General features: G+C 37.6%; 1 protein-coding gene across 2 annotated transcripts; it reads left to right on the plus strand.

The window, feature by feature from the left end:
* Positions 1-356: 356 nt before the first annotated feature.
* Positions 357-27,467, plus strand: COG2 (component of oligomeric golgi complex 2). 2 transcript variants are annotated; one of them, XM_064413881.1, is made up of 18 exons: positions 357-488; positions 1,028-1,189; positions 1,897-1,962; positions 2,897-2,977; positions 3,590-3,693; positions 4,920-5,028; positions 6,748-6,927; positions 7,928-8,052; positions 9,346-9,472; positions 13,290-13,429; positions 16,401-16,462; positions 17,705-17,856; positions 19,172-19,372; positions 20,174-20,246; positions 21,358-21,500; positions 22,013-22,152; positions 25,244-25,424; positions 27,036-27,467. In XM_064413881.1, the coding sequence occupies exons 1-18, from the start codon at positions 420-422 to the stop codon at positions 27,135-27,137; spliced, it is 2,217 nt and encodes a 738-aa protein (XP_064269951.1). In that variant the 5' UTR covers positions 357-419; the 3' UTR covers positions 27,138-27,467. The 2 variants fall into 2 exon arrangements, with proteins under 2 accessions (XP_064269951.1, XP_064269953.1); XM_064413883.1 differs by lacking the exons at positions 25,244-25,424; positions 27,036-27,467 and having other exon boundaries at positions 22,048-22,152.

Consider the following 27,467-nt stretch of genomic DNA (forward strand, 5'->3'; position numbering starts at 1 on the left):
AGAGGAAATGGCCTCGATCTGCGCCAGGGAAAGTTTAGATTGGACATTAGAAGGATTTTCAAGGAAGGGTGCATGGACATTGGATTGGGCTGCCTAGGGAAGTGGTGGAGTCACTATCTCTGGAGGCGTTTAAGAAAAGACTGGACGTGGCACTCAATGCCAGGACGTAAGTGCCATGGCGGCGTTCAGTCACAGGTTGGGCCCGATGCTCCCGGAGGCGTTTTCCAACCCATCCGCCCCCGTGGCTCCCGGGGGTCCCGGCAGACCCTGGGCACGCCGGCTCCGCAGGCCGCGCCCCACACGCCGCCCGCCGGGCCCCGCCCGCGGCGCCGCCCGGAGCCCTGCAGGGGGCGCTGCGGCGGCGGCCGCGCTCGGCGGTGCCGCGCTGGCCGAGGGGCGGGGCGGGCGCCGGGCCTGCCATGGAGGCCAAGATGAACCTGCCGCGGGGCCCCGAGAACCTCTGCTTCGACAAGGACGAGTTCATGAAGGTGCGCGGGGACCGCCGGGGCCGCAGGGTTGCGGAGGGAAGAGCGGCTTCCTGAGGGTGGGGGTGGCGGGTTCCCTGCGGGAGAGAGAGCGGCCCGGAGCCTTGGTCGGGATTTTACGGCTCAGCCACGGCCCTTCCTTCCCCCGGCCGGGGCTGGGAGAGGCGCCGTGCCGGTGACGGGGGACCCGGGAGGCGGCCGTGCCCGGGTGGGGCCGCGCTCAGACTGACCGGAGCGAGAGGCCTGGCTGCTTGGAGAGAGCAGAGTAGTTCTCAGTACTCATTTCGACTCTTGGCAGTTGTTTCGTGGTTTGTTTGTTTGTGTAAGTCTCCTGTATTTTGGCGAGTTGGTCTTTGGATATTCAGCCCCACGACGCTGTGTGCTTTTCAGCCTAAAACCCGAGAGTTTAACTACAGCGTTAAGAAGCCTTCTGCCCCCTAGGGCTTTAGTTTAATCAACTCACAGGCATATGGAGTACTTTATTTTGGGTGTGTTCCTTGTGTGAACTGTTTACTTACATCCTTCTCTCTTTCCTGTTTCAGGCGGATTTTGATGTTGATCACTTTGTGTCAGACTGCAGGAAACGTGTGCAGCTGGAAGAGCTCAGAGAGGATCTGGAGCTCTATTACAAACTCCTTAAAACTGCCATGGTAGAACTCATAAATAAGGACTATGCAGATTTTGTTAATCTGTCAACAAATCTAGTAAGTGTTACTGGTTGTACTGTGTAGTTCACGCTTAGTGTAGTTCAGTAGGATTTTTATTTTTCATATGAAAAGTATATGTCTTTTATTTTGGCATTTTATGATTTAATGCATCTTGTACTGAGGTCTGTAATCCTTGCACTGAGACACCATTCCTATAGAATTTACAGAATTGCTGTACAGAATTGCTGTTGGCCTGTAGTAAATGTTTTAGATGTACGTATGTTGTCTTGAAAAGTTGATTTGTTAGGGAGTTAGACTCAGGGCAAACTTTTTTCAAATTGTCAGCACTTTTAAAATTGAAGGAAATAAATTATTAAAATAGAATAGCAATGATAAAAGTAAGGCTATTCTGAAGGATTCTTTTAGTAATCTTTAAACTATTTGTATTTTAAAAAATCCCCAACTTTGTGTCTGAAAATTATAATTGTTCCAATTATACAAAGACTGAGACTTAACATTATTCTGAGAGGAAAACTTTCCATAGGAGGAAATTTTGTTTATCTTTTGGCTTTATGTGAAAGCAGTCTTACATCTTTATGCTTGTGTTTGAGATATTTTTGTATTAAATTAAAAACTGGAAATTATAAAGGAAGTTATATTTTCTCAGTTCTCTTTCAGTATCTGTAAAATGATAGGTTTTGTCAGTATTTCACATATGATCTTATAAAAAAAAGTAATAAATGTGTTTGTGGTAATTTCTTTAGGTTGGCATGGACAAGGCTCTCAATCAGCTTTCAGTACCCTTGGGACAGTTAAGGGAAGAAGTTATGGTAAGTCCAAAACAATCACTGTCAACAGCTTGGTAAATTCAGCTCGCTCTCATATGATGTACAGAATGTCTTCTACACAAAATAATATTTATTACAATAAAAAAAATTGTAAAAATTCTTAATTAAAAAAAAAAACTCTTTGAAAATTGATGACTTAGATTGCTAGTAGGAGAAGCATTGTGTTTTCAGACACTTGTATTGCAGTACATTTATGTTTCTTATAGTGCATTTGAACCAAGCGATAAAGAGTTTCTAAAATTTGACAAGTGAATAGACTCTTGCAAGACAAGTCTATGGAGATACCTTGGAGCTGTTTAAATATTTTAATAACTTAAAGATGGTAGAAAAATTCAGATGGGACACAGTCCCTTTATGGATTTATTTTGCTCAGTGTGTGGTTTAACCATAAAACCTCACGCTCTTGGAGGTGGATCTTATTCTGGCTCCTCCATACTGACTTGGTATTTATAGGAAGGGGCAATTTTTGATCATCTTGGCAGCCAGTTCAAAGGGATGCTTGCTTCATAAAAGTGCCTTCAAAATGTCACACCTTCTTGTCTAACAGAAAACAGAGTCAGCTAGTATAGAGAAGTCCTTGTTACATGAAAAATATTATTTAAAACTGATTTATAACTTCAGTTGCAGGACATAAAAACGTAGTGGGTTGATAGCCTGTTTTTAGGCAAAGGTCATTTGTTCTCTTTAAGGTAATAAAAGAAGGGTTATGGTGGAAATAATTATATTTGCAGTGGGAATACCTAAGGAGAAGATTCTACTTTCAGTTATTTAGTTGTATTTATGGCTTTTTCACTTGATGTACTGTAGCTTTTATTAGTCCCATAATTTTATTAATCTAATAAATTAGATTTTTTTAAGTTTTTTTTCAACCCTTAAATGGGAAGCAAGCTTTACATACTGATTTTTTCTCTCATAGAGTCTTAAGTCTTGTGTCAGTGAAGGAATTCAAGCAGTAGATGACCGAATGACTAAACAAGAAGACATTAGAAGAAAAAAGGTACAGCAGATAAATTACTACCTTTATAAGATCATCCTTAGGATGACTTTGATTTGCATTTAACCCAGAGAAAATGAAATTAAGAAAGTTCTATGCTGTCTAGATGCACACTGTGCAGGATTTTGTACTTGTAAAATGAATTGACATTTTGGTTGACAGACTTCATATTTTACACTGTCTAGTTGATCATAAATCTTTGTTTTACTGTAGTGCCCAAAACATATGTTTGATTTAGTTGGAATTTTTTTTTGTTATAGTTGCTCTTGTTTCTGACTGCAGTAGCATATAAACTTACTTATTATGAATGGAATTGAGGTACAGCAGTTTGATTTTTATGGGCAGGGGACACACTAACATTTGTCTTTGTGCTTGACTTTAAAAAACATCAGGGATAGGAACAGCTGTCCTACATCTGTGACAAACATTTATTTGTGGTTTATGGACAAATGTGAGCAATACTTCAACTGAGAAATGACTCAAGTGTTAAGATAAAGGGAGAAAACTTAAAACAGAAAAAACCCAAAGAGCTAAGAAACCATCTAAAATATTTTCTTTAGGTGATATCAGTTAGGATTGGGGTTAGACACAAACAATTAATTTCTTTAATTACAGATGTGTGTCCTGAGACTTATTCATGTTATTCAGTCTGTTGAGAAAATTGAGAAGATTCTACATTCCCAAGGCACTAAAGAATTGTCGTCCTTAGAGGGAAACAGGTAAGAAATTGTAATGTTTGGTTTTGTTTGTTGTTGATGGGACTAACTTAATTTCATGGTGTTATTGAAGGTGAATTTACAAGCAGTGATTGTATCTTTAGAAATGTAACTCTGATGGAATAAATTACTATAATTTTAGTATTTTCTTGGTTTTAGTCTTCTGCAAGCCAGTCATTCACAGAATGTGTAACTCAGACTCCAAAGTTCCAAGTTGCTTGTGGTGCTTTCAGTAAGCAAGCTTTGTGAAGTTAGTCTGCAGTTGTTTTATTTTACATTATTTTATTAGAAGTCACTAATCCTCTCATGTCTGAAATACTCTCTGTAGTTTATTCCAATTTCATTTGTAAGTGAAACAAAATAGTTTTTCTTGTTTTCCCTGCTTATGTGTAAGTGAAAGGGCTGCTGCAAGAATAGCTGAAGGCAGGCAAGGCAAACCTAGTACAAGGAAGGTTTGTGACAAATTCCAGTCAAACCTCTTCCTCTGCCTTTTCTGAGGATTGCAGGATGTCATTCAGCCAGTTTTGGAACTGATGTACCAGTCACGCACCTGGAAGTCTTGACTGGGATGCAAGTACAATTTAAGCTGGAGGGAAGACGCAGTGTGAGACTGTCTCTTCAGCTCAGTGTGCTGGATCACATGGTAGTGGGGGGTAGGTGTACCAGAAAGTAGGTTGATACCTAGAGGGACAAAAGCAGATGTTTTCAGTCAGGTGGGGCACTTTGCAGAATTATGTTTGCAGTTGAGATCATACTTGAACAACTGAAAATTTGGCTCTATTGGGATTGTGTGGACTTGAAAAGTGCAGGACTGTTTCTCCAGAGATAACTGTCATTAGTTTTACTATATGACAGAGTAAGAAAGAAACAAATCTGGATGGTGAAGGTCACCTGGTGCAGTTTCTGAGCTCTCTTAAGACTGACCTTTTATGTGATGATAAAACTGCCATCTGGAAGAAAGTGCTTCATGCTGCTGAGGCAAGAGCTTATGTTCCTCTCAGCTTCTGCTTCACCCACTTCATGTTAGAGCTGCAAAGCAGCACTAATCATGTAGCGTGTTCCAGATCATTATTGCTTGATTGCAATAATTATAGTAGTACCTGTCAGAATTCAAAATATTTAAACTACGAAAAATTGAGGGAGAGCTCTGTCTATCTGTTACAGATGAGAGTGAGTTGGTTTGAAAGGATCTAACTGTGTATTCTCATTTTGTATCATCTCTCTTCTAGTCCACTTCTAACTGGACAAGTTTTAGAGAGAATTGCCACAGAATTTAATCAACTACAATTTCACGCAGTACAAAGCAAAGGAATGCCCCTTTTAGACAAAGTGAGACCAGTAAGTATTGTGTGACACTTAACACTTGCAGAGTCAAGCAAAACCAGTATAATTGGAAGACAAATGCCTGTTTCCACAGAGTTTTATTGAAATAATTTATGGAGAAAAATGGGTTTTATGAGGTCATTTTTATCAGTTGACTAGAACTATTGCTTTTTCTGAGGATGCATGCCCTGTTTGCTTGCTTCTTTAGGATAAATTACGGAGAATAAGAGTAGGAAATACAACAGACATTTTTGTTAGCCTAATGTATCTTGCAGTTTGTCTGCTTACTGATACTGAGGCCTCGTTCTAGAGATTTATGTTGGCTTTGTTAGCTGTAGTGTACAGACCAGAATATAAATGGAATGTGCATACATAGGGGCTGGCTTGAATATATTCAAGTTTTTCTTCTCATGAAATTATGCTGGCCATTACTAATCTCCCAGTATACTCTTCTACCTACTGTAAAAGATTAATTGATATTTTGGTGGGACTTTTTTTCTTCTGTTCATTCAGTGGGGAGAGGGAATAAATGAAAACTTGTGCTAAAAGAAAGCTGTGAATATAGAGATGGGGTAATGCTTTAAGCTGATTCTCATGAGGGAGTCATTCTTAATGGCTTTCAGGCTATTGGGTAGTTCAGAGTTCCATTTTGTGCCTCTGCCTGTTGGCAATACAAACTTGTTTCAGCTCCAGATATCCATGGGATCATGTTGTTACATGGACAGTTTACAAGACTCCTCTGGCCACTGAGTTGGATATCAAACTTGGATATTAGCAGCAGTGAGCATGAGCAGCAGAGTAGTGTATGGAGTGGGAGAACATTGTCATGTGGCTTCCTTAATGGTGTTTGCCAGGTCTTTGGTCCTGTACCTGTTGTTCCTAAGGCTCATCAGAACGTTGCTTTCATGACTAGTCACCAATTGGGTTCCTGACTTTGCATGTTCCTTACAAATTCTATTAATCATTTTAGGATGATTGGACACAATACAGCATGTAAAAAGGGAGAGAAGAAATTTTCCTGGCTATATTCCTAGTTCAGCTCTGACTACCTTAACGTGTGTTGCTGAACTTCCTTCAAATGCAGAGTTATAGGGCCAGGAGTATATCTGTAGGTAGTGTAGCAATGGACTCATTGCTACAGTAGTCAGATCTAGTAGAAAAGATGTCATGGGAGATCAGGAAAAATGGTTTGCAAAAGGGAGAATATTATGTAGACTGAAGAAGCTGTTTGGCAGAAGCCAGAAGGAATCTAATTTCTTTGGTGTTTGCTAGTGTAACTCAGTGTCATTGGTTTGTGGTAATTTGACAAGTAGTGCTGGGTACATGCTGTTTGTTTAGTCTCTGACAGTGAGGGATAAATGCTACAATTGTTATCCCTGGTCACTTATTGTAAATCTTTTGTTTATTGTCACATACTGGTTCAGTTGAACAAGGAGCAATTATTGACTTATTTCCTCAGGATAATGCAGACCTGATATAACTTATTATATAACTTACAACATATAGAAAATAATAATTGCCTTTAGCTTTATTATAATAAATCCTGTGTTATATAGCATCAGTAGCCCATTAAGTTTGTGTTAATGGGCGTTCAACACTGGCAGTTATCAAACTGTTGTACTTTTCAAGTAAGGATAGAAAGCCGAGTTAGGCACATCTGGATGAATTTACTTCAACAATGATGACAGGCTTTGATTTTGGCTTTTTATGACTATATTTTCTTTCTCTTTGTAGCGTATAGCTGGAATAACAGCCATGTTGCAGCAGTCTCTGGAAGGGCTGCTCTTGGAAGGCCTTCAAACGTCAAATGTTGACATAATCCGCCACTGTCTACGCACTTATGCAACAATTGACAAAACACGAGATGCAGAGGCATTAGTTGGCCAAGTGCTTGTAAAACCTTATGTAGATGAGGTAAGATAACATAAAAAAATTCCATTTGTTTTCCAAACCTGCTTATCTTTCCTGTGAACCTGCAGCTTTTGTTAGCAGCTTCAAAATATCTTTGTGGAGAGAACAGGAGAGCTGAGCTGCAGTAAAATGTCAATTTGGTTGTTGTTGCTCTTTAAGAAAAAAGGATGGAGGAATTCTCTTACCTGCCTGTCACCAATTTCAGGTTATATCCAGTGTGGATTCTTTTTCTTACCTCCATTTTTCTTGGGCTAAAGAATCAAAAAACCAAACCTCTCCCGTTTAGGACAGGTTTCCATTGGGTGGCTGCTGAGTGCTGTAACAGCTGCTACAGTGTGGGACATGTCACTTTCTCCTCAGTTTTCTCAGGGTCTATTCTTTCACCATTTCTGCACCATTCCAGTTGTTTATGTAGCAAAAGGCAAATGTGTTCAGACTTGTGGAAGAATACCAAGAAAGAAGCTGCTGTTATTTTTCTACTGTCTTCCTTCTCTTTATGGCAGAGATTATCCCTTTTCACTGAGTATGAGGCACTGTCCAGACAAACTGATTTGCTAGCTGCTTTAAAGGTTTAGCAGTGTCACAGAAGATGCTTTGCTTTGGCTTGCCTGTATTTTGGATTGGACCAAGCACTCAACTTTTAGAAGGAATTTTCACTTTGTTCTGAGTTGAATTAGCTTTTACCAGTTGCCTATTTAACTTGGCAGACTGCTTCAGATGACAGTGATGTGGCAGTGGTTTGGGAGCCAGACACAGGGGCTCACATTTAAAAGAAGGGATCTCCTTCCCATTTTTGGGGCCAGTCTTGGCAGTTAAGAGTGCTGCTTTAAAGGAAGTAATAATTCAAGCTAGCAAGTTTTACTTGGAAAATATAATGAAAAAAAAGTAATATACTGACTATCCCAGTATTTGAGGTTATAGTGTTAAGAGTTTTGTGAGTCTTGCCTAACAGCATATTTTATATTCACTTTTTTGGCATTTAACACTGAGCTGTTCCTGGCAGGTGATGGTGGAGCAGTATGTGCAATCCCACCCCAATGGCCTCCAGGCTATGTACAATAGGCTGTTGGAGTTTGTTCCTCATCATTGCCGTCTCCTGCGGGAAGTAACAGGGGGAGCAATTTCCAGGTAAATATCTTGGGCTTCTCAGCTGCACTGAAGTTACAACAGGTATCACATGCTTAGAAATCCTGTGCATTATCAGCTTTCGTGCTCTAATGACTTACCTGGCGTTTCCTGAGGATTCATAGTCAAATTTGATTTGTATCTCATGCCTCTGTTTTTCAAAACAAAACAGTGCACAGACTTTCCTGGTGTTGCAGCCTAGACCTTCAGAGGAAGCAAAGACAATCCTGTATTTCAGTAGTAGAAGTGAGTCCTGTGCATCTGGTGCATAATACAAAGTGTCAGATAACTTGCTTTTTTGAACCCATTAAATATGATTGTACACTTCATCCAAGGAGAATAGCATAATAAAGCTATTAAAATATAAGTTCAGAAGTTATTGAGTTGTTAGTGCACATCAGAAAAATGGGGATGGTCCTCAGAGGTTTGACTGATTTATTGCATGTACCAAAACTACAGGTTTAATTTATTTGTGCTTCCACTGTGTTCTCAAAAAGTGCTTAATTCCTTTTGCAGTTAAATTGCCTGTTTTTCAAACTTAAATAATTCAAGTCTCCTGAATTGTATCCATTTATTCATCAGTTTGCAGGATGGTTAATATAGGAGGCTGCTGTAATTAACAGAACTATGGATGTAGCCCCTAGGGACTGCAGAATTACTTTTCTAATTAGTCATCCATTGCTGAGCTTTTTATGACTCCTAAGTTTTACTAATATTTTAATTCTTTTAATCCCTCAGCAAGTTTTAATCATTCTTCTTAATAATGGAATGTTTCTACTTTGTAGTGCAGTGTACTAAATTGAAATGGAATGCTTTTATCTCTTCTGCTCTGAATTTTTAAGTTTTCAAAATCAAGGTATTTTTTAATCTTTTGATCAAACACAATATGTATAAATACAGTTTGGAACAATTAGGAAAAGGTTCTCTTTTTCATTACATTAGTCACATTATTCCTACTTGGTAGGTCTTGGAAGTTTGGAGCTATTAAAACTTGAATTAGATCTAGGATTTCTCAGCTGAAATGTACTAATTTTCCAGTGCACACTTGCAAAATATCTATCTGATAAATTTTTAAAACACTTTGAGAGTTACAAAAAAACACCTTGGATTTGATGAGACTGTGGAATCAGATAAGGAATCTTCAAAGGAAGAACAGTTTAGGGAATCAGTATAAACATGTAAAAAAATTTCATTGCATTTTGTCTAGTGCATTGCATTTATTTTTTAGTGATTCTTGCCTCCAAATAGAAGCCTGGTGGTAAAATCTAACCATGGAATAATTGCAATTTTTTTCAGTGAAAAAGCAGATATTGTTCCTGGATATGATTTCTTAGTGAATTCGGTGTGGCCAGAAATAGTACGCGGTTTGGAAGAGAAATTGCCATCACTTTTTAACCCTGGTAACCCAGATGTGTTTCATGAGGTAATTAAATTTCATTTTTTCCATTTCTAATTTCTGTGACAGACACAAGAATTGAAAGAGTCATGTTCTCTAGCTTCTTCCCCCCTGCTGCTTTTGTCTAAATTCATGTTGTTGCATGGCTTGGAAGAGGAGGTTATCTCAAACCACTTCGTTCAGTTTTCATAGGAATTAATTCTCCCCTCAGGTTTGTTAGGAGAGCTCATACAGAAGTTATTTGATACCATTTAGTCAGATGAATTAGTGTTTATTTTGGGAGTTGAATTGCAGTGTTATTGAAGGTGGGAGTAGATGACTCCAGTGTTCACGCAAGTCTAGAACTTCTATATAGCAGGATTTAATTAAATTAAATAATTTTAAATTAATATTAATTTAATTCAGTTAAATTTAATTCAGTTAAATTAATATTAATTTAATATTAATTAAATACCTCGGTTGCAACTTATTTTTTACTATGGGAAGATTTTAAAAATTCGTTGTTTCACTTGCTTGTTTTAGCTTTTGCTCTCTTGAAGTACTGCTGATTATGTTGCGATTATAAATACAAGGCAACTAAAACCTGAAAATATTTGGCAGTGCCATCAGGTTTAGAAAGCAGAGATAGTAGTTCTCTGGTATCACAAGCTTACATTAAATAATGAATTTAAAGTACTTGTCACTCTTGTATTTTCTTCATTGGTAGTGCTGCTCTGTGTCTAAAGCATCATCTTTTACTAATGGTGAAATAGATTTCTTGGTCTAGTATGAAGATTGGCTCTGGCAGTGCTTTACAGTATGTCACGAGTAGAAAATATGAACTGTGCTTTTCCTCATGTCCTGTCTGCTTGTCTTTAACCATGATTACTGAAAAATGGAATTTCTTTCCCCTGGCAGTTTGACTTGTGATTAGTGTGAAACATTTTATTTTCAAGATAGAGATGGGAGGCAGGGATAAATTGTCTGAAAGAAGGCCTTGTTGGTGTATCAGGACACACGACTTAAGGAAATCCTGGCTTGCCAGTGGAGGCTTATAAGGCGTGTGATTCTTCATGTGTTCCTGCAAAACTGCTTTTACTAAACACTTTAATAATTTTTCCTTGGAGTTTAAGATCTCTTTTGTACAGATAGATTAAATAAGTGAAAGCAGGTGGGCATGACTGAGCGTGTTTGCAGTGCTGTCTCTGAATAAGAAGCAAATTACATGGATGTTGAAGAAAGCTGTGGTAGTGTCATGCAAGTGACACTGTAATGTGTCCTCCCTCATAAGAATTCTTATTTTACCATGAAGTTTCAGTCTCTCTTCAAGCTTTCACCATATGCCCTACGTACTGCAGATTGTGAGCCTTGTTGGGCCTTTGCTGCACTGTGCTGCATGATGTGCAGGAGTATATTGTGTCTTCAGAAAAGCTGGGTTTGCTTAAAAGGCCTGTCTTATGTTACACTGCTACTGGCCAGCAAAGGCATTGCGTTTATTTTAAAAACACCCAGCAATCCAAAAAAACCCCATAAAATCCCAGCACTCACCCATGACTTCCAGGTAAATCATGTAGTAAATCCAAAGTACTTTTCAGACTGCTTTTGACTACTTAAGTGACTCATAGTCATTAAAATCATTAAAATATTTTACTTTAAAATCAATACAAAGTTGAAATGCCAAGTGTAAAAATGCTATTACACTTTATCTAAAGACTAATAGTTCTGAATTGAGAGGGAGGGAGAAACCCTTTAAACTTGTTTTGCACTGATGATGAGCAAAGTAATGCTACACAAATTTTAGACAGTAATCTTTTGTCTCCATTTTCTTGATAGAAATGCAGAATAGTTTTTTTCTCCATGTTTATTTGCATATGTACTTATGTATAGGTTTAACACTGAAAAGTTTAAATATGCAGTGTTTTCTGGTAAGGGTTTTAAGGTGTAGAGGAGAGAGGGGGATTGAAAGATTTGTTTTAAATCCTTTAAAAATCAGACTGGCAATGTTAAGTATGTTAAAATAAGCATTTGTTTGTGCGAGGTGGCTTTTTTAAATAGTTTCAGGTTGATGTGCCTTTATTTGAGTTAGATGTGTAGATTTATGGGTATTTGAAAAGAATACTTCTTTTGTTCCTAAACATTTATTTAAGATTAAGTTTCGATTTCTCTGTTTGAAAATCGCTCCATTTTGATTCCTGATTTTACTTCTCTTAAATAACTGTGCAGTCAACAATCCAATCCTGGAAGCTGAGATAGGAACCAGTCTTGCAGTTAATTCCCTCTCCTGGATATGATGTTCTTAATATTGAGATAAATGTCTCTTGAGGTACCTTCTATTTTGAAAGTGATAGGTCTTTACAGTGTGTTTGGTTTATATCTTTGACTTACACTTAGGGTAGCAGAGCATTAACAGCTTGTTTGCCTTTCTGCAGTACTGGGTTTATTATCTGAGAAAGGAGGCCTGAAAGAGAACTAATCTGTCATTCAGTCTGGGTCTAACTCCCATACCTTTTATGGATCCATTGTGCTATAAATACAACCAGGTTAGGAGAAAAGTGGTTACTTAAAAGCTTCTGTATGCATTTTTCAGAATACTGTCTTGACACTGAAACTACCACGTCACAATAAAGGTATTCCGTAATTATACCTTTGGCAGAAAGTTATGAACTTACTGAGATACACAATACAAAAACATCCCTATGGCAGTTTGTGTCCTTTGTTCACAGGAGAGTTTTTGAGAGCGGGCCCTCTAAGCAGCAGCACAGGGGCTGCTCCTGATAATGTTTTACTGCTTCACAAGAGGCAAAATCACATTGCTCCCACGGTGCTCTGGCTTGTGGATTGAACCCTAACCCTGCAGTGAAGTCAGAAGCACCGAGAGATTGTCAGGCTTATTTCATTAATTCAGTAGTGGATTTATGAGAATACATGATAGGTTTTATGGCTGTTTCCTAATTTATTTTTTTTTAATTGAATAAACTTGCACAGACACCAAACTAGTTTTCAGTTCACAGAAGTAAGTAATTTTAACTGCAGTTGTGTTTCAATTTTAAATTTATTTACATAAATTTTGTAGTCTGTTAGCAAGGTCTATTTTGTATGAAATAACTTTTTTGGTACTGTTTCACTTCTAGTTTTCATCAAGTGTTTGGCTTTCTGCTTTGTGCATGATTTAATTTATTATTTCATTTTTTTCAGTGTTCTTATACTTTTGAGACCAAATCCACAGTATGTTTAGGGATTAATGTAATTTTTATTTTTGCTTGCAACCAGCTTTATCCTGTTCATAAACATCTTATTAAAGTATACACTGGATGAAGTTAGTTTATCTGAAATTGTTTGAAGTTCTTCTGCATATATTTGATATTTACAAAACATTTTTAGGGAAACAGATCTAGAAATTCTTACAATACAGGTCCTGTGTAACAGACAAAAACATTGTGCTTCCATTCTTGTGTGCAGTTGGCTATGTGTACTTCTGAGTTTCATTCCTCATTATTTCTCCTTGTTTTGTAGTTTTATCTGCTGCACCTGACTGTGTTAGTACTGTGCAGTACCACCCCAGTGATTGAGCTCAGAAATAGTCAGGAATCTCTGATCAGTTTTACTTGATCAGCATGCTTGGAGTGTTTTATGCTTTTTAGAAGTGTCCTTACCATAGAGTAACACTTTCAAGTTAATTTGGTTTTGCTTTCTCTGCAGTCCAGGCTTCTAGCCTTGTATGATTTGGTGATGAGGGGCAGTGCCAGCCCATCCTGAACCTCGAGCTTAGTTGTAGCATGATCCAAGGGTTCTGCAGAATGGGTGGTGGCCTTCCTTGTTTGCTGGGAGCCTGTGTGTGACCAGAATGCTCCTTCTCTTCCTGCAGAAATACACCACCAGTATGGATTTCGTACGGAAATTTGAACGGCAGTGTGGCTCCCAGGCCAGCGTGAAGAGGTTAAGAGCTCATCCCTCTTACCACAGCTTTAACAACAAATGGAATTTGCCTGTATATTTTCAAATAAGGTTAGAATGTCTTTTTTTGTTCACTCTTTCAAAAGTAGAGTTTAGTCACGGCAAGATGATCTGGCTTAAGGTCACACCTCCTCGTCGTTCAGAGTCTCAATTATCAACAAATTGTATGGAAATCAAACTAAAAATTTAATTACATCAGGTAACTTCTATATATCTTTCAAGAATTTAGCAAAAAATCACATAACTACTCTTCAGTATGTACACCAGATTTGATAAGCTACTCGTAAGAGTTTCAGGACCAAATCTAAATAAGTCTTGAATTCTTGTTTCATATTATTTTTTCCGGTGTCCCTGAAAGTAAGCTGTATGTTAAATGCTACTTATGCAAATCCAGAGGAATGCTTACTGTGAGGGAAGAAATCTTTTTTCTTAGAGGTATAGAACTAAAGGACTCAAGAACTTTCAGCTTTTCCAGACCTAGCTGGGTTTCTGACATTCTTTTTGTCTCATAGGATGTACTCCTTAAGTTGCAGTATTCCCAAAGATTGTCCTATTCCCTGTTCCTGAGGAGCTAAGTAGTAACTTCTAGGATATTTTAGTAGCAGGTCTGATATATCTGCAATATTTTCTTTTACAGACTTTGCACCTAGAAAAGAACAGAGAGACCCAATAAAGCCGTTTTTAAATTCTAGTAATGTTAGAATTTTAATGAACAAAATAGAATATAAAACTGTATTTTTAGAAAGGGTAGTCTACATGTCTCATTGTAGGGCTGGAGAGCAACCCTCCAAGCAAGGAACAGAACCATTGATGAAGTCTGCTATGACCCAGCTGTGCCATGTGTAAGCTCTCTTGTTCCAAAGCCTTCTGAGAGCCTCTTAAAAAACCCCAAACAAACAAAAAGTGAAATTTCCAAAAGAGGGGGAAGAAAAAATGATGTTTATTTTTAACCTGTATCACTTTAGTGGCCTTTCTTATTGCACAATTCTGTAATTTGCAATAACAATACCACAGTCACATTTATATAGTTTCTTCAATCCAGGGTGAATCTACTCTTATGCTGAAAAATTCCATTCAGGAATCTTATGAGTGGTAGAGTTAAATTCAAGTGACAAGAACATGGGGCTGGGAGCTGGGTATTCATGTTGTGGTGGTTCATGGTATTTTGTAAAACTTGATGTAGTCACAACATCTGATACCCTAGTTTGGTTTTTGCTTGCACATCTGTTCCTGCAGTTGTGTAGTGGACTGATAAGGACCTGTTACTTAAGGCAAAAAAAAAAGACTGATTTTCAACACCAGTCAATTTCCCCAAACCACTTAACTGTACAAATATTCATGCTGTCCCAAGGGAAGGGCAGGAGTATTCACTACATAGTGGTGCACAGACTAAAAGTGTCTGTGGAACTGCAGCCATTATGAAGCTTTGAACAGATATGTATCATTAATTGCCCTTTTTGTTTCAAGTCCAAGTTTTCTAGTAGGAGACCAATTGATCAAACTTTGATCATCATAAAATTGAAATGTAGCTTCAGCATATTTCTCTTCAGAAATGTTTCCCATTAGGTGATTTGAGCTCTGATTGATTACAACACTTTAAAAAATAATTTTCCTTTAATCCAAGATTACTGTAAGTCTAAATAGTGTACTGTTTTAAGAAATGTTTGGATAACAGCAGCTTATTCATCTTTAATGATAGTATTCCTTTATACTGGAATAATTCACTTTGGAAATGCCCATGAATTCTTCAGTGCGTAATTGTGAAAATAATACAACATATTAATTATATATATTAGCGAAGCTTTCTCTTAATGTGTGTTAATATCCTTTAAGTCATACAAGATTTTGGTTGAACTATTATCTCATGCTTCGGCATTTATAGTGAAGATTGTTTGGTGTTTTCTTTTTTCAATTTCAGAAATTCCCCAGCAAAATCAGCCATTACTAAAGCCTTTAGAAATGATCCTTTGAGGAACAGATGGATGTTCAGGCATTTCTTCGGTAGCAGTGCTGGCACAAACAGCACCAGTAACTCTTTCCCGTGTTTCATTCTTTCGGTTAGGTCAATACAATTGTGCTGACCTATTGAAATCACTGGGGAAGTGATTTCCTGTTAAGACATACTCAGCAAAAATTACATCACCGTTAAAAACCTTACTCTGTTCTCTAATCCTTTTCACCAAAAGACTTGAAGACACTGCTCTGTTGATGAAAGCAGTGCGTAGGCAAAACTGAGGTTTTGAAACCATTTCACAAACATGTTTAGTTGCTAAACATCCATCGTAGTCCATTAGGAATTTGAGCAAAATGAGCTAGGTGGGCTCCTGTCCTGATCTGGAAATGATAGTTACCACTTTTAAGAGAATCCCTACAGGTTTGTAATTAGTAAGTTTGCTGGAAAGACTTACAGAGTTACTATGTTGCACATAAAAGCAAAAAAGGAAACCAGTGACAACAGAACTTTTTGCAGGGGAGCTTAAAGTGATGCAAGTGTGGAAAAGTATCAGAGGTTTTAATAACTTCAGCTGTTAGCTGTTATACCTAAAAAAATTGAATTATTGTTTTTTATTAGGTACAGAATTGTTTGCAGAACCTTATACTACTGCTTATTAACACACATGTAGAAAGCTGGAGCTCCAGTATCACGTGACACATCTGAAGGTTAAAGAAAGTATGTGTCAATTTGTTTGCTTTTAGTTAAAAAACAATAACAAAACACAAAACTTCCCTCCTCAAAAAGCTGAGGACTTGTCACTCTGTGTGCAATCATTTTGATAATGTTTGCAACTATGACTTTAACAGTATCCCAAAGCATAAGCTTTGTATGTGCCTGCAAAATGTCAAAGGTTCTCCTTCAAATGTTTGAATGCTGGTGTTAAGTTGGGCAAAAATAACGCCAGGTTTAAAACCTGTTTATGTCCATTGATAGCACATTGAAGTAATACTAAAGTAAACATTGAAAAATGTTTAGGCATCAATATAAGCAACTGTTGAATTGTGATATTCAAAATTTTTCTTTCAGATTCAGAGAAATAGCAGGGGCCTTAGAAGAAGCACTTTCAGATACACTAGAGGAAGCACCAGGTAAGCTTTTATTGCAAAAAATATTTCTTGTAAAGGAATCAGTTGTATAAATAGCAGTGATCACTCTGTCTCTTGAGTATTCAGTAGCATACATGCCGTGGTTCATATGAGCTTTTTTATTTCTGATTAACTGTTCAAACAGTATAAAACATTGTTACAGGGATAGCAATGTGACTTTGGTTACTAAAAACTCCCTCTTTAGCAGCTGTCACTGACATACTTATGGAATCATCCCCTCAGTGCAAGAAGGAGTTGTTAGCATTTGACATCTTCTAAGTGTCAACCAAAAGGCTATGCTGTGTTATTGGGGCATATTTTTCTTAATGTGGTAGCACTGTGTAGAGGTGAAAATGGCTGTCTGATGGCAGCATTTAGGCTTGCTGTCATTCATAGAGTTGGTGTCTGCTCCAGAAATATACATTAATTTATGAGGAGATGAGGAGGTATGCCCAGGAAGAACAAGCGTGGAAGGGTCTAACCTGATACATGCATTAGAAGCATATTGTAATCAGAAGAACTAATTTCAGCTAACAGAGTGAATACTTATGAAAAAGGTATCTGTGGGCTACCTAAATGTCTGTATGTATGTGTCCACACATTCCTGTATGTATGTATCCACACATTCCCTCTGAAGCAAACCAGGAGAAAAAAATCCTAATGGAGACAAAAATATATAAATCTTACCACTTCAAGGTGTAGGTCTGGAACTTGGGGACACATTCCTTATCTTTCTAATTGTATTCTCTAAAATGTTAAAACTGTGTAAACTGCTTTTAAAGTATTTTGTTTAAATATGGATATTTGTACAGTGTTTTAAATAAATATTTATAGAAAATATCTCATATAACTGGGTGAGGATCAATAGTTTAGTGCTAAGGGAGTATTATATTATGGCTGGCAGGAATATCTAATGTAACTTCTTTAAAAGACTGCCAAAAATTATTTTGGAAATGTTATTTCCTGAAGTGGACTACTTGGCCAAGCTGTTCTGCCTTTACTGCAAACAAATTCTCATTTCTTGCTTTTGCCTCCACAGCTACAGCAAGACTTGAGTGGAATTTGAAATCTAAAGCATTGAGGAGATAGAAATGTGTAAAGCATTGCCTGAAACAAACTCTTAAAATACTATCTGATTATTGTATATTTTAGGAAAGATCTTGGGTAAATCTTGGGTAATGCAATGATGTTGCATCTTTTTAAAACATGCTTAGAACTTGACCTTTGTTGCCTAATTGTTTGTAGCTGGGAGCTCGTTCTGTCTCTTGGCCACTCACATGGTCTGGACGAGTCTAGTGAAGTGCTGGTCAGATCAGATGTTTCTGCCGCTCTTAGCGCACCGCCTGTGGAAGCTCAGCCTGCAGATCTTGGCACGCTACTCCGTGTTCATCAGCGAGGTGAGAGAGCAGCCTGATTTAAGGGGTTGGTGATGGGGTATGTCCATCAGAAAGAGACTCTGAAGCAAAATATGTGACCCCTTTTTAAGAGTTCTTTTGTGAAGTTAATGGTTTTTGAGTTTGGCTTATAAAAAGTATCATTGCAAAACACGTGATCAGTCACAAATATCAGTACTGTTGCAGTGCTGCTGTCTGGTGGTTGCCAAAGCTGTACTTCATGCTGCTTTATTCTGCCTCTGCCACCGAAACAAGAAGCTAAAATCTTAGTTTTCTTCTGTTTTTGTGTTGTTGATTGAGTGAATGAAGTTGTGAAACAGAGCCAGGAAAAAATAACCCTGCAAATAAGAAGGAGTGATACAATCTGGATCAGTTGTTTAGTATTGAGAATACAAGACCAGTTTCCTGGGCAGCTGACTCAGCATCAATGATCACTGCTTCCGAGCAGAGAAACTGCTTTGCTCTTGTATGGCTGGGAGGATCAGTTGTTTAGTATTGAGAATACAAGACCAGTTTCCTGGGCAGCTGACTCAGCATCAATGATCACTGCTTCCGAGCAGAGAAACTGCTTTGCTCTTGTATGGCTGGGAGCAGGCAATAAAAGTGAGCCCCTGTTTCTTGTGCCATAGAGAGACAGTATAATAGAATAATTGGGATTTGAAGAGATTTCTCTGGTAGTCATTTGGTCCCAATTCCTGCTCAAAATAGGACCAGCTTATATGAGGTTGTGAGAGCCTCTTAAGTTCAATTTTGAGTATATCCAAAGACGGTGATTGCACTCTTACCTGGGAACCCTGCTGCAATGACTGATTGCTTTTTCCTTCTGTTTGATCAGAATTTCTCTTGCTACAGTACATATCCATTGCCTATTACTCTGTCACTGTATCTCAGGGAAAAATCTGATTCTCTCTTCTCTGTGCATGCCCCTTCGGTAGTTGAAGACAGCAGTAAGATCTACCTTTCTAATTTCTTTTCTGATTCAGTGCCTTAGTTTTCTCAGCTAAATCAGGAGAAGCACTTGCCTGACAGCAGAGAGTTTGAGGAGGTGGGAGAAAGGAGTTGTTTGACAGCAGGACTGGACTGCCCTCTATTAATCTTGGTTAGACAAATTTGTTCTAAATTGTCCAACTTTGTATTGCACTCATTTTTTTTTAACATTTCCTTTTAACATGTTTTAGTAATGGTATTTAGTAATAAATCTTGAGAGTGTGGCACTCTAATGCTGAAGTCTTACGAGTCCTTTACATACTGTTTCAGCTTGTCCACCTTTTACTACCTTCACAATTGCTAGGGTTCACACTTCAATTTGATGTTTCAGGTTTATGTAAGGCCCATATCCAGTGAGAGTACAAAGGAAAGCAAAAAACCTGTGCCAGTTGGTAGAAAGGAATCTTCTTTAAGCCTCAACCCCAGTGAGGACCAAGGGAGTGGATCTTCTCCAGAAAGTCTGCCATTGTCTTCTATATCTAGTACTCAGCTGATATATATTGCTGCAGATGTGGACAAACTGCAGGATCGGGTTTGTGCTTTTGATTTTACTTAGAAAGAATCTTCACTGATGTTTTTAGCATCTTGTAAGGGCATTAAATTGTTTAAAATAATGTACTATAATTTTTTTTAAAAATCTTAAATGTTAAAACTTGGGGTGTCTGATACCTGAAATACATGGCCCACTCTGTGCTTATTTGGAATGGCAGATTATGGGCAAACCACTTCAGGTATTTAAATTATTTTTATCAGTAGCTGCTGGACTTAACTTCTAAAATAAGATCTTTCCACCGTTTTTTGGTGTGAAGTGTCACTCTGCCAATCTTACCTTTTCTAGTGAAGTCTCTGTTGCAGCTTGGAGTGTGGTGCAACATTCAGCTTTAATGTTATCTTCTCTTTAAGGTGTTTGCTGGTTTTAGTCTTGGAGGTTGGAAAAGATTTTATCATCATGATTATACTTGATTAATGATCCAGAATCTTGAGGAGAGATGTGTGTTGTTATTGTCTCCCAGTAGAGATGATTCCTGTGTATTTATTTTCAGTAAGGCTGAATTTTCTGTTATTTATGAAGTTGCAAATTGCAAGAGTTTTGTTAATTCTAAATTATTTCCTCTGAGTACAATAGTAAGGTAGAGGATTGAGTGTGTAAGCCTAAATTCCTATGCATATTGTAAACTTCTAGTATAGATTGCACAGAGATACAGTAAAACGATAGAAATCGAGGGTGTTTTGTGATGCACTGCAAACTTACAGGATGTAGGAAAGTAATTAAATTTTTTATAACATTACTATATCTCTCAGTTTTGAGTTGTTTTTGTTTGTTTTTTTTCAGATTCCTGACATCTTAGACATGATTAAACCAAAGCTTGAAATGATTGGCTTCAAGAATATATCTTGCATTGCAGGTAAAGCTGAGAGGCTACTTCCCCTTTCTCCCAAATCCCCTCTGCCAAAAAAATGAAATCAACTTTTACAGTTTCATTATTTACGATGAAAATACTTAATGAAACTTGCCTTCTGTTTAAATTGTTAAATAGAAACAATCTTGAACAGACCTGTTGAGTCTGGAAAATGTTTAACAATTAAAATTGAATGAGTCAAAAGTGCTTTTAGGACTTTTTCCAGAAAGTGAGGACTTTATCCTAGAAGATTCATATCATTAAACTTTTGAAAGAACTGGGGAAGAAGACATAAGGAGAGGCTTTCTATTATCCAGTGGAAACTAAAGTGTTTTTCTAAAATGGCTGTTCTCACTCAGGCCTGATGAGTCATTTGAGGCAGAGGGTTATCAAAGTATCATGGTTAAGTACCTTAACTTGAAAAGGTAGAAGCAGTTCAGTATTTTAGCCTCCTTTTTTCTTCCTGGGTTTTTGTTTTGGGTTGGTTTGGGTTTTAGATTTGTCTCTTTGGTTAATTTGATTGTGTTTTTTCATCTGATCATTCTTTATGTGAAGTGTGAAGTTTGATTTTAATTTAATAATTAAAGCTAGGCATGTAGCTGCATGAGTGAACTAGTCCCTGTCTGCAAGCATAGCCAGGAGTTCTGCATCATGAATTCCACTGAAACCGCCAAATCAGAACTACTGGTAGATGTCCCAAGTCTATTAGAGATGTAGGAGCTTGTGCACATCCCCTGCTCAGTGGATGGTCTGTTGCCAATCACAGCTTTGAGATGAACATATTCCAGTCATTCCATAGGGAATTTATTTTCTTTGGAAGGTCAGAGCTTTTTTATTCAAGCCCTTGCTTCATCGGTAATGCTAGAAAAACTTTGAACCTGAAGAATGCTCCTTTACTCCATTTGTCTCTCCTTGCCTCTGTCTGTGTTTCTGGCTGAGGAATGGTTGGTGTTACTGGCAGTGTTTTGTAAGTGGCTGGTGTGTATTTATCTGGTAAGCATATCCTGTACTTGACACCAGGTCATGAGTGGGATTAGGAGGCTGAGGGGATTCACATAATTGTGTTGTTTTTGGGCAGGGTAGCTCAGTTTAAATTTCAGCATTTTTACTTTAATAGGAGCCTTGGAAGATTCAAAGACTTCTTTATCAGCCTGTGTGCCTACCTTGAATAATAGGATTATCCAGGATCTCAGTGAGTCCTCCTTTGCGTACCTGAAGAGTGCACTGGAAGTTCCAAGATTATATAGGAGAACCAACAAGGTCAGTGCTGCTCACAAATGAAAAAATCAATCTCGGAAGGGTCTGTGCTGAGACTATTGAGAGTTCTTCAAACCTCTCCATATCTGCTTGACAGAGCCCATGACAATGTCTTCAACCTAGTGAAGTATAGTACAAAGCTGTGGGTATTTTAACAAAGGTGCACTAGTCTGTTTTGGACACTGAGTCTGGCTCAGCTTTGTCTGGAATCAGCATGAGCAGAAAGAGCATTCATAGGAATAGGAATGCTGGCACATGCATCTCTGAAGAAGCTTTGGGCATTTTGAACCTTGTTCTGTATCATATCACACTATATAGTGCTACTGAATGATTTTGTGATGGTGTCTTTCCTGTGTGTAATGATATCTTCATTGACTTGTCCTAAGTGGCTTTATGTATATCTCTTTGCTTAGGTACAAGATTAGCATTTTTTACATGTGTTAGAATTGGGTGTTGATGCTTTCAGTAAGTAAATGACTGGTTCCTTCTTCCCCTGCTTCCCTGTCATCTGCCAGGAGGTGCCAACTAAAGCTTCACCTTATGTTGACAGTGCTCTTAAGCCCTTCTACCGACTGCAGAATGACTACAGAGATGCCTTGAAGCAGCCCATGATTCATCAGTGGTTGGAAGGTGCTCTCTCTGAAAGCACACAGAAGTAAGAGAACAGAACATTATTTTCCTTAGTTTAAAACTCTATTGTCTGTTGAACAGGCACAGAAAAAAACCAAAATGCTATAAATTAACACAACTGTAAGGAAAACCAAAATGCAGCACTCTTTAGGTGGGATATATTTCCTTAGATTTACTCTTGTGTTGCATGTTCGGCAGATGAAGAGCTGGGCAGGGAATCCAAAGACCTGGCTCCTGCTCAGGTCTGTGCAAACCATGACAGGGTGGATAGGGCATTTGAAAAATTGGTTAGTTCTGGGAATGCAGCAGTGAACTGAAGATGTGCATTTTGTATCAGAATTGATGTAAGACCTTAATCTCATTGCTTTCAGGGAAAGTTACTAACCTTGTTACTTTCAACGAACAGTGGCTGAATTTTCAAGAGTTCTACTGTCCTTAGACTTCTTTAATGTATGTAACGATTATCCAATTTTTTAGTGGTTTAAAAAAAAGGCTTTGGGCCTTTTAAATGGCTGAAGAGCTAATTGTTCACAGTTTTAATAAGGCAGTCATAAAGCAATACTTTCTTTAGCAGATCTTCTGTTTCCTATTTAGCATCTTGACAGCTTTTGAACGTGAGTAATCATATGCATTAGGTTCCTTAATGGATTTTTTTTTCCATTTGTCTAGCTGTATTTTAAATTCTTACTGCTGTATTTTAAATTCTTTCTGGGCAGGGATGTTGCGTTTTGTGAGTTCAGCCAGTTAAAGCATGTAATGTGAGAGAGCAATACTTGGTTTTGTTTGAAAGTTCTGCCAGAAAATTTCATAGGATACCCCCTGCTTTTTGTGTTGTGGACAATTTACTCTTCGTGTTAGCTATATTTTTTTTCTTATCTCTAACCTTGCCTAAAACTAAAGAGTCGCCTTAGCCTATTTGGGTGGTTTTGGTTTTTTTTCTTTTCCCATCTTTATAGTTTTGCTTTGTTAGTTTTCTTTGACCTTTCTGACCATAGATGATAATATCAGAAGAATCCATGCAGGTTAAAATATAATTTGTGCGTTCTGTCTGTTCTTACATGGTTTTTCCCAATAATTCTTTACCTATTATATTTTCTCTTGGCTGTGGCTGAGCATAGATTGATTTTTTTTTTTCTCCTGAGATTTAACCACATAGTAATACTGAGGTTTTCAACCATAGTCAGAACACGAGTTTTTTCTTGTCCTTTGCCTCCTTATGCCTCCCTACTCTTCCCCTTCTGGTACCTTTCAGAATAGACTTAAAATTTTAAGACAATTTTACACCTTCACCAACCATTCTGAAAATTTTTCTTAAGTATTTTGGACAGGGCTAAGCTTAGGTTGATCTTGACTGCACGGGTTGTTTTCATTTAGCACAAAACCTCTTTTTTCAAGCTCGTTGTCTCTTTACCAATTTTTAGTCCATAGAGAGAAGCTTATTGTTATTTATTAAGTAATATTGCTGAAAAACTGCAAAGATTCCTGGAATCTCGAGCCACTCAAGGTTATTGAGCTAAAATATCTTAGGGTGAATTCTTGTCTGTCTCTCTACATCTGTGTGCCTGGTTAGTCTTGCTTTTAAAGCTTCAGTAAATCTGGTGACACCATGCAAAGTAGCTGTTCTGTAGTACCTTGGACCCAACCAGAGCTTTTTTGCCTCCCAAAAAGCAGTTCTAACTTAGGTTAAACATAGTGACAGTGGTTAAACCAGTAGGACTGGCAGGTTCATTTCTTAATTCCTTAGACTTTTCTGTCCAATTCTGTTTTCATGGTTTGTTGCTATTATTTTCATCATTTTGTTTCAAAATATCTTACCCTCACTGACAAACGACAAGTCAAAGAAACTGAATTTTTTACACGGAGGAGTATTGCAGTTTCTTTATTGAGAATACAGATGCAAATAATTAATTTCTTGCTGTGATAGTACATTCTTGCATCCTAATGAAAAAAACAGAAAAGAGCATAAACTAGTTAAAAATCACTGGGGGCTAAATTTGATTAAATGTCAGAAGGATTTAGGAGTAGGAATTAATCACAAGTGAGTAGGACTAGGAAATACCAAGATATGAAAAGAGGATGTGACTGACTTTTACTGGAATGCTTTTGCTTTTCATAGAATGCTATCGTGAAACAAATTTCCACGGCACTGGCAAGCACTTTTTCTTTAGCTATCCCTATCTAATTACCCTTTTAAAAAGCTTGTCTGCTTTCTGTTGCCTCCTTGTTTAAAAGTAATCATCAGGAAGATTGTTTCAACTCTTAATTCTTAGAGTAATATTTTTCATTGAGAGGCTCTTTGAAAGTTAGGCATTTTAGCAAATTACAGAACATAGCTTAATCTGGTAATTTCTCTCATGGATCTTTTAATTTCCCATTGTTGCTCCATTTTCTCTTCTTATTGTTAACTCACTGTCCTGGGCATCTGTTAATTTGTATTATATGCTCTTCCACATGTAAATCCCCCATTTACATGTGGGATTTCAGTCCATAAGGCTTTTTGAACTTCTGTTAGTTGTTGATGTTTGGTTTCTTTAATGTGGATTCTTTCTCCGTGGGCAGTGGTGTTTTATTTTATCTCTACTATTTCTAAATTAGGGTTAGGGTTCCTCTGTTTTTTCATGCCAGCTTCCTGAGACTCCTATTTAAATCACTTTCTTAATTTTAGAAATAGACATTTCTGACTGGTGTGCACATGTGTGCTCTCATACACACTTTTATAACTTGCCTAAAAATATGTGGGTTTTAGTCTGTCAGGCTGTTATTCCTGTCCTGTTTGTAAAATTACTCAATAATCTATTGATTGTAAAGAGGGGCTGATTTTGACTGTTTAAAGTTGTTCAATTGCATTCCTTGGTCACTATTGAGTACAGATGTCTTGAACAAGTCAAAAATGTTGTGATGACGAGTCTTCAAGACTGAATAGTAATCTTCAGATTAACCTCTGGAACTAATAATGGAAATACTGGTTAATTGATAATGCTAGTAAATAGCTTCTTTGCAAGGGAAGCCATTCCTTCTGGCATTGTTCAGCAGGGCCAGTGATGTACTTCTATGTATGAAGTAGGCTCTTCTGTAAAGTGGATTTTTTTCTTTCTCATTCACCTTCCTTAATTCAGGTATTATGAAACTGTATCTGATGTGCTCAGTTCTGTTAAGAAAATGGAAGAGAGTCTAAAAAGGTTGAAACAAGCCAGAAGAAGTGCAACTTCAAACCCTGTTGGTACAAATGGGGGCATGAGTGATGATAACAAAATCCGACTGCAGCTGGCCTTAGACGTTGAGTATTTTGGAGAACAAGTAAGTTATTACAAATGAGGTTTTTATTATTATTAATAGTTTTAGAAGGGAGATGGAAGAGGAAAGGGAAGCTTGACTCTGATTTTGATCTTGAAAGCTTTGTTGGTGGGGGTTTTTGTTTTGTGTTTTCACATTTGTATGAAGGAGATGATTTCAGACCTTGGTGATTATAGATACCACTTCAGCAATATATACTTTCCTGTCCTTTCTTATACAAATGCAAAGCTTGTATTTCTTACTACTCAAAATTCAAGTACTGCTCAGTGCTTGGAAGCATTAAGAAGAAGCACTGTCTTTGCAGATGGGAGGGCAGGGACCTGACTTAGGTCTGATAGAAACTTCTTTATGGCCCTTCTTTTGTTTGTCTTCTGTCGGGGTGTTTCCAGCCTTGACTTTCTGCATGGTCAGGGTCTGTTCCCAAGAGCTGTGAGGATGTCAGCCTGATTTATTGTGCTGCATAACTGTAAGTGCTTTTCAGGGCCAAATACAAAATTTTAAATAGCAAAGCATAAAAGAAAATATTCCAGAAAATGTACACAGTAGTTACATAAAATTGTATAAACATACTGTTTTGTATTCCTTTATTTCTAAGAATCATATCTATTCCAACTAAGAGTCAAATCATATCTATCCAAACTATGATATTCAATCATAGCTATTCCAATTAAGAGTCTATATCATTATTTGCCAAGGAATTGTCTGATCTTGTTTATGAGCAACTGCTGTTGATGCATTCTAACAGGTAGATTAAGTCTGCTTGTGTGTGAGCAGATGCTTTTCTCAGATATGAGACTAATCACAATTGGGTGGAACTGTGGAAATCTTACTAACGAAAACTATTATTTGTCAGCTTTTGCCTGGGGTTGAGCTTTTGTTGTTCTTCTGCATCACTGCAATGTGAATTTAAGCTGAACTGGGACAGATTATTCATAATCATTTGGGAGATGTTTTGGTACATGTGACTACTACAAAGAGGTCCAGCAGCAAACACCTTTTCAGAATCACTTCATTATGGTTTTACTTAGATCCAGATTTTTCTGCTTCACTGCACTCTTAGTTTTTTCATGGCCATATTTTTCTTATTGTCAGAGCAAGAGATGTCCTGGCTAAGAAATTACTTGCAGCAACCTCTGTAATAGTAGAGTTGTTTTTGTCTCCCAGGAAGTTCAAGGCTAGAGCCATAGGCTCTTGCAGCCTATTGAAATGCTTTCACCGTCATGCTGTTGGCTATTCTTGGTTGTATTCACATTGATCTTTAGAGTATTGCCCAGAAACTTCATTTGAAGTTGGAAAAAAAAGAATCAGTTGAAATCAATGCATTAAAACAAACTACAGCCTTCTCTTTCTGATTGTGCCACTGGGAAACTTCCAGCTGGCTTTAGTTACAAGTTGCCTAGAAATATTTCTCTGCAAGACACTTCTGTAACTGGAGAGACTTAACTGAGCAAAGTTGGATGCAAATTTTTATCATTTGCAATAGTTGCAGTTGTGATTTTTGCCACATGTCAGTGCAGGACAAAACATAGGCCTTCACTAAATGTCTTTAAGTAGAATAATTAATGGGTTTTTAATGTTTTAAAGAAAATTAATGGGTTTTCTGTATCTTTTTAGATACAAAAGATGGGACTGGAAACAAGCAGCATAAAAAGCTTTTCAGCCCTTGCAGAGCTGGTTCTAACTGCCAAGGATCAGGCTACAATGGAACCATCATAGGTATTTTTGAAAGCATGTGATTGAAGATAAACAATTGTCCCTAAAACAAAGAGAATTCAACTCTGCTTTGTTTTACCAAATAAATAGCAATGAAGTGCTTCCTAAAGTATCTCAAGCAGCAAATCAGTGTATCTTCTGCCTCAATGAACTTGCTTCACCAAAAGACTGAGACTTTATCAGTTATCCATTATATGGAAAGCAATCAGAGTTCTAAACTTTCTACTGTAGAATAAAAGTAGAAGAAAATGTTTTTCTTATTTTTGTTGTACAACTTGAAATGTACAAGAACAAAGTTCTATGTTGAAAATATGTAATAAATTGTCTTCCTAA

Source organism: Passer domesticus, chromosome 3 (assembly GCF_036417665.1).
Source record: "Passer domesticus isolate bPasDom1 chromosome 3, bPasDom1.hap1, whole genome shotgun sequence".
Lineage (NCBI taxonomy): Eukaryota > Metazoa > Chordata > Aves > Passeriformes > Passeridae > Passer > Passer domesticus.

Excerpts from the sequence above, each read along its gene's own strand:
- COG2 (XM_064413881.1), top strand. The coding sequence starts at position 420 with ATGGAGGCCAAGATGAACCTGCCGCGGGGCCCCGAGAACCTCTGCTTC. Across the intron at positions 5,029-6,747 it reads TTTTAGACAAAGTGAGACCA|CGTATAGCTGGAATAACAGC; the intron begins GTAAGTATTGTG and ends TTCTCTTTGTAG. Across the intron at positions 19,373-20,173 it reads TGGACAAACTGCAGGATCGG|ATTCCTGACATCTTAGACAT; the intron begins GTTTGTGCTTTT and ends GTTTTTTTTCAG.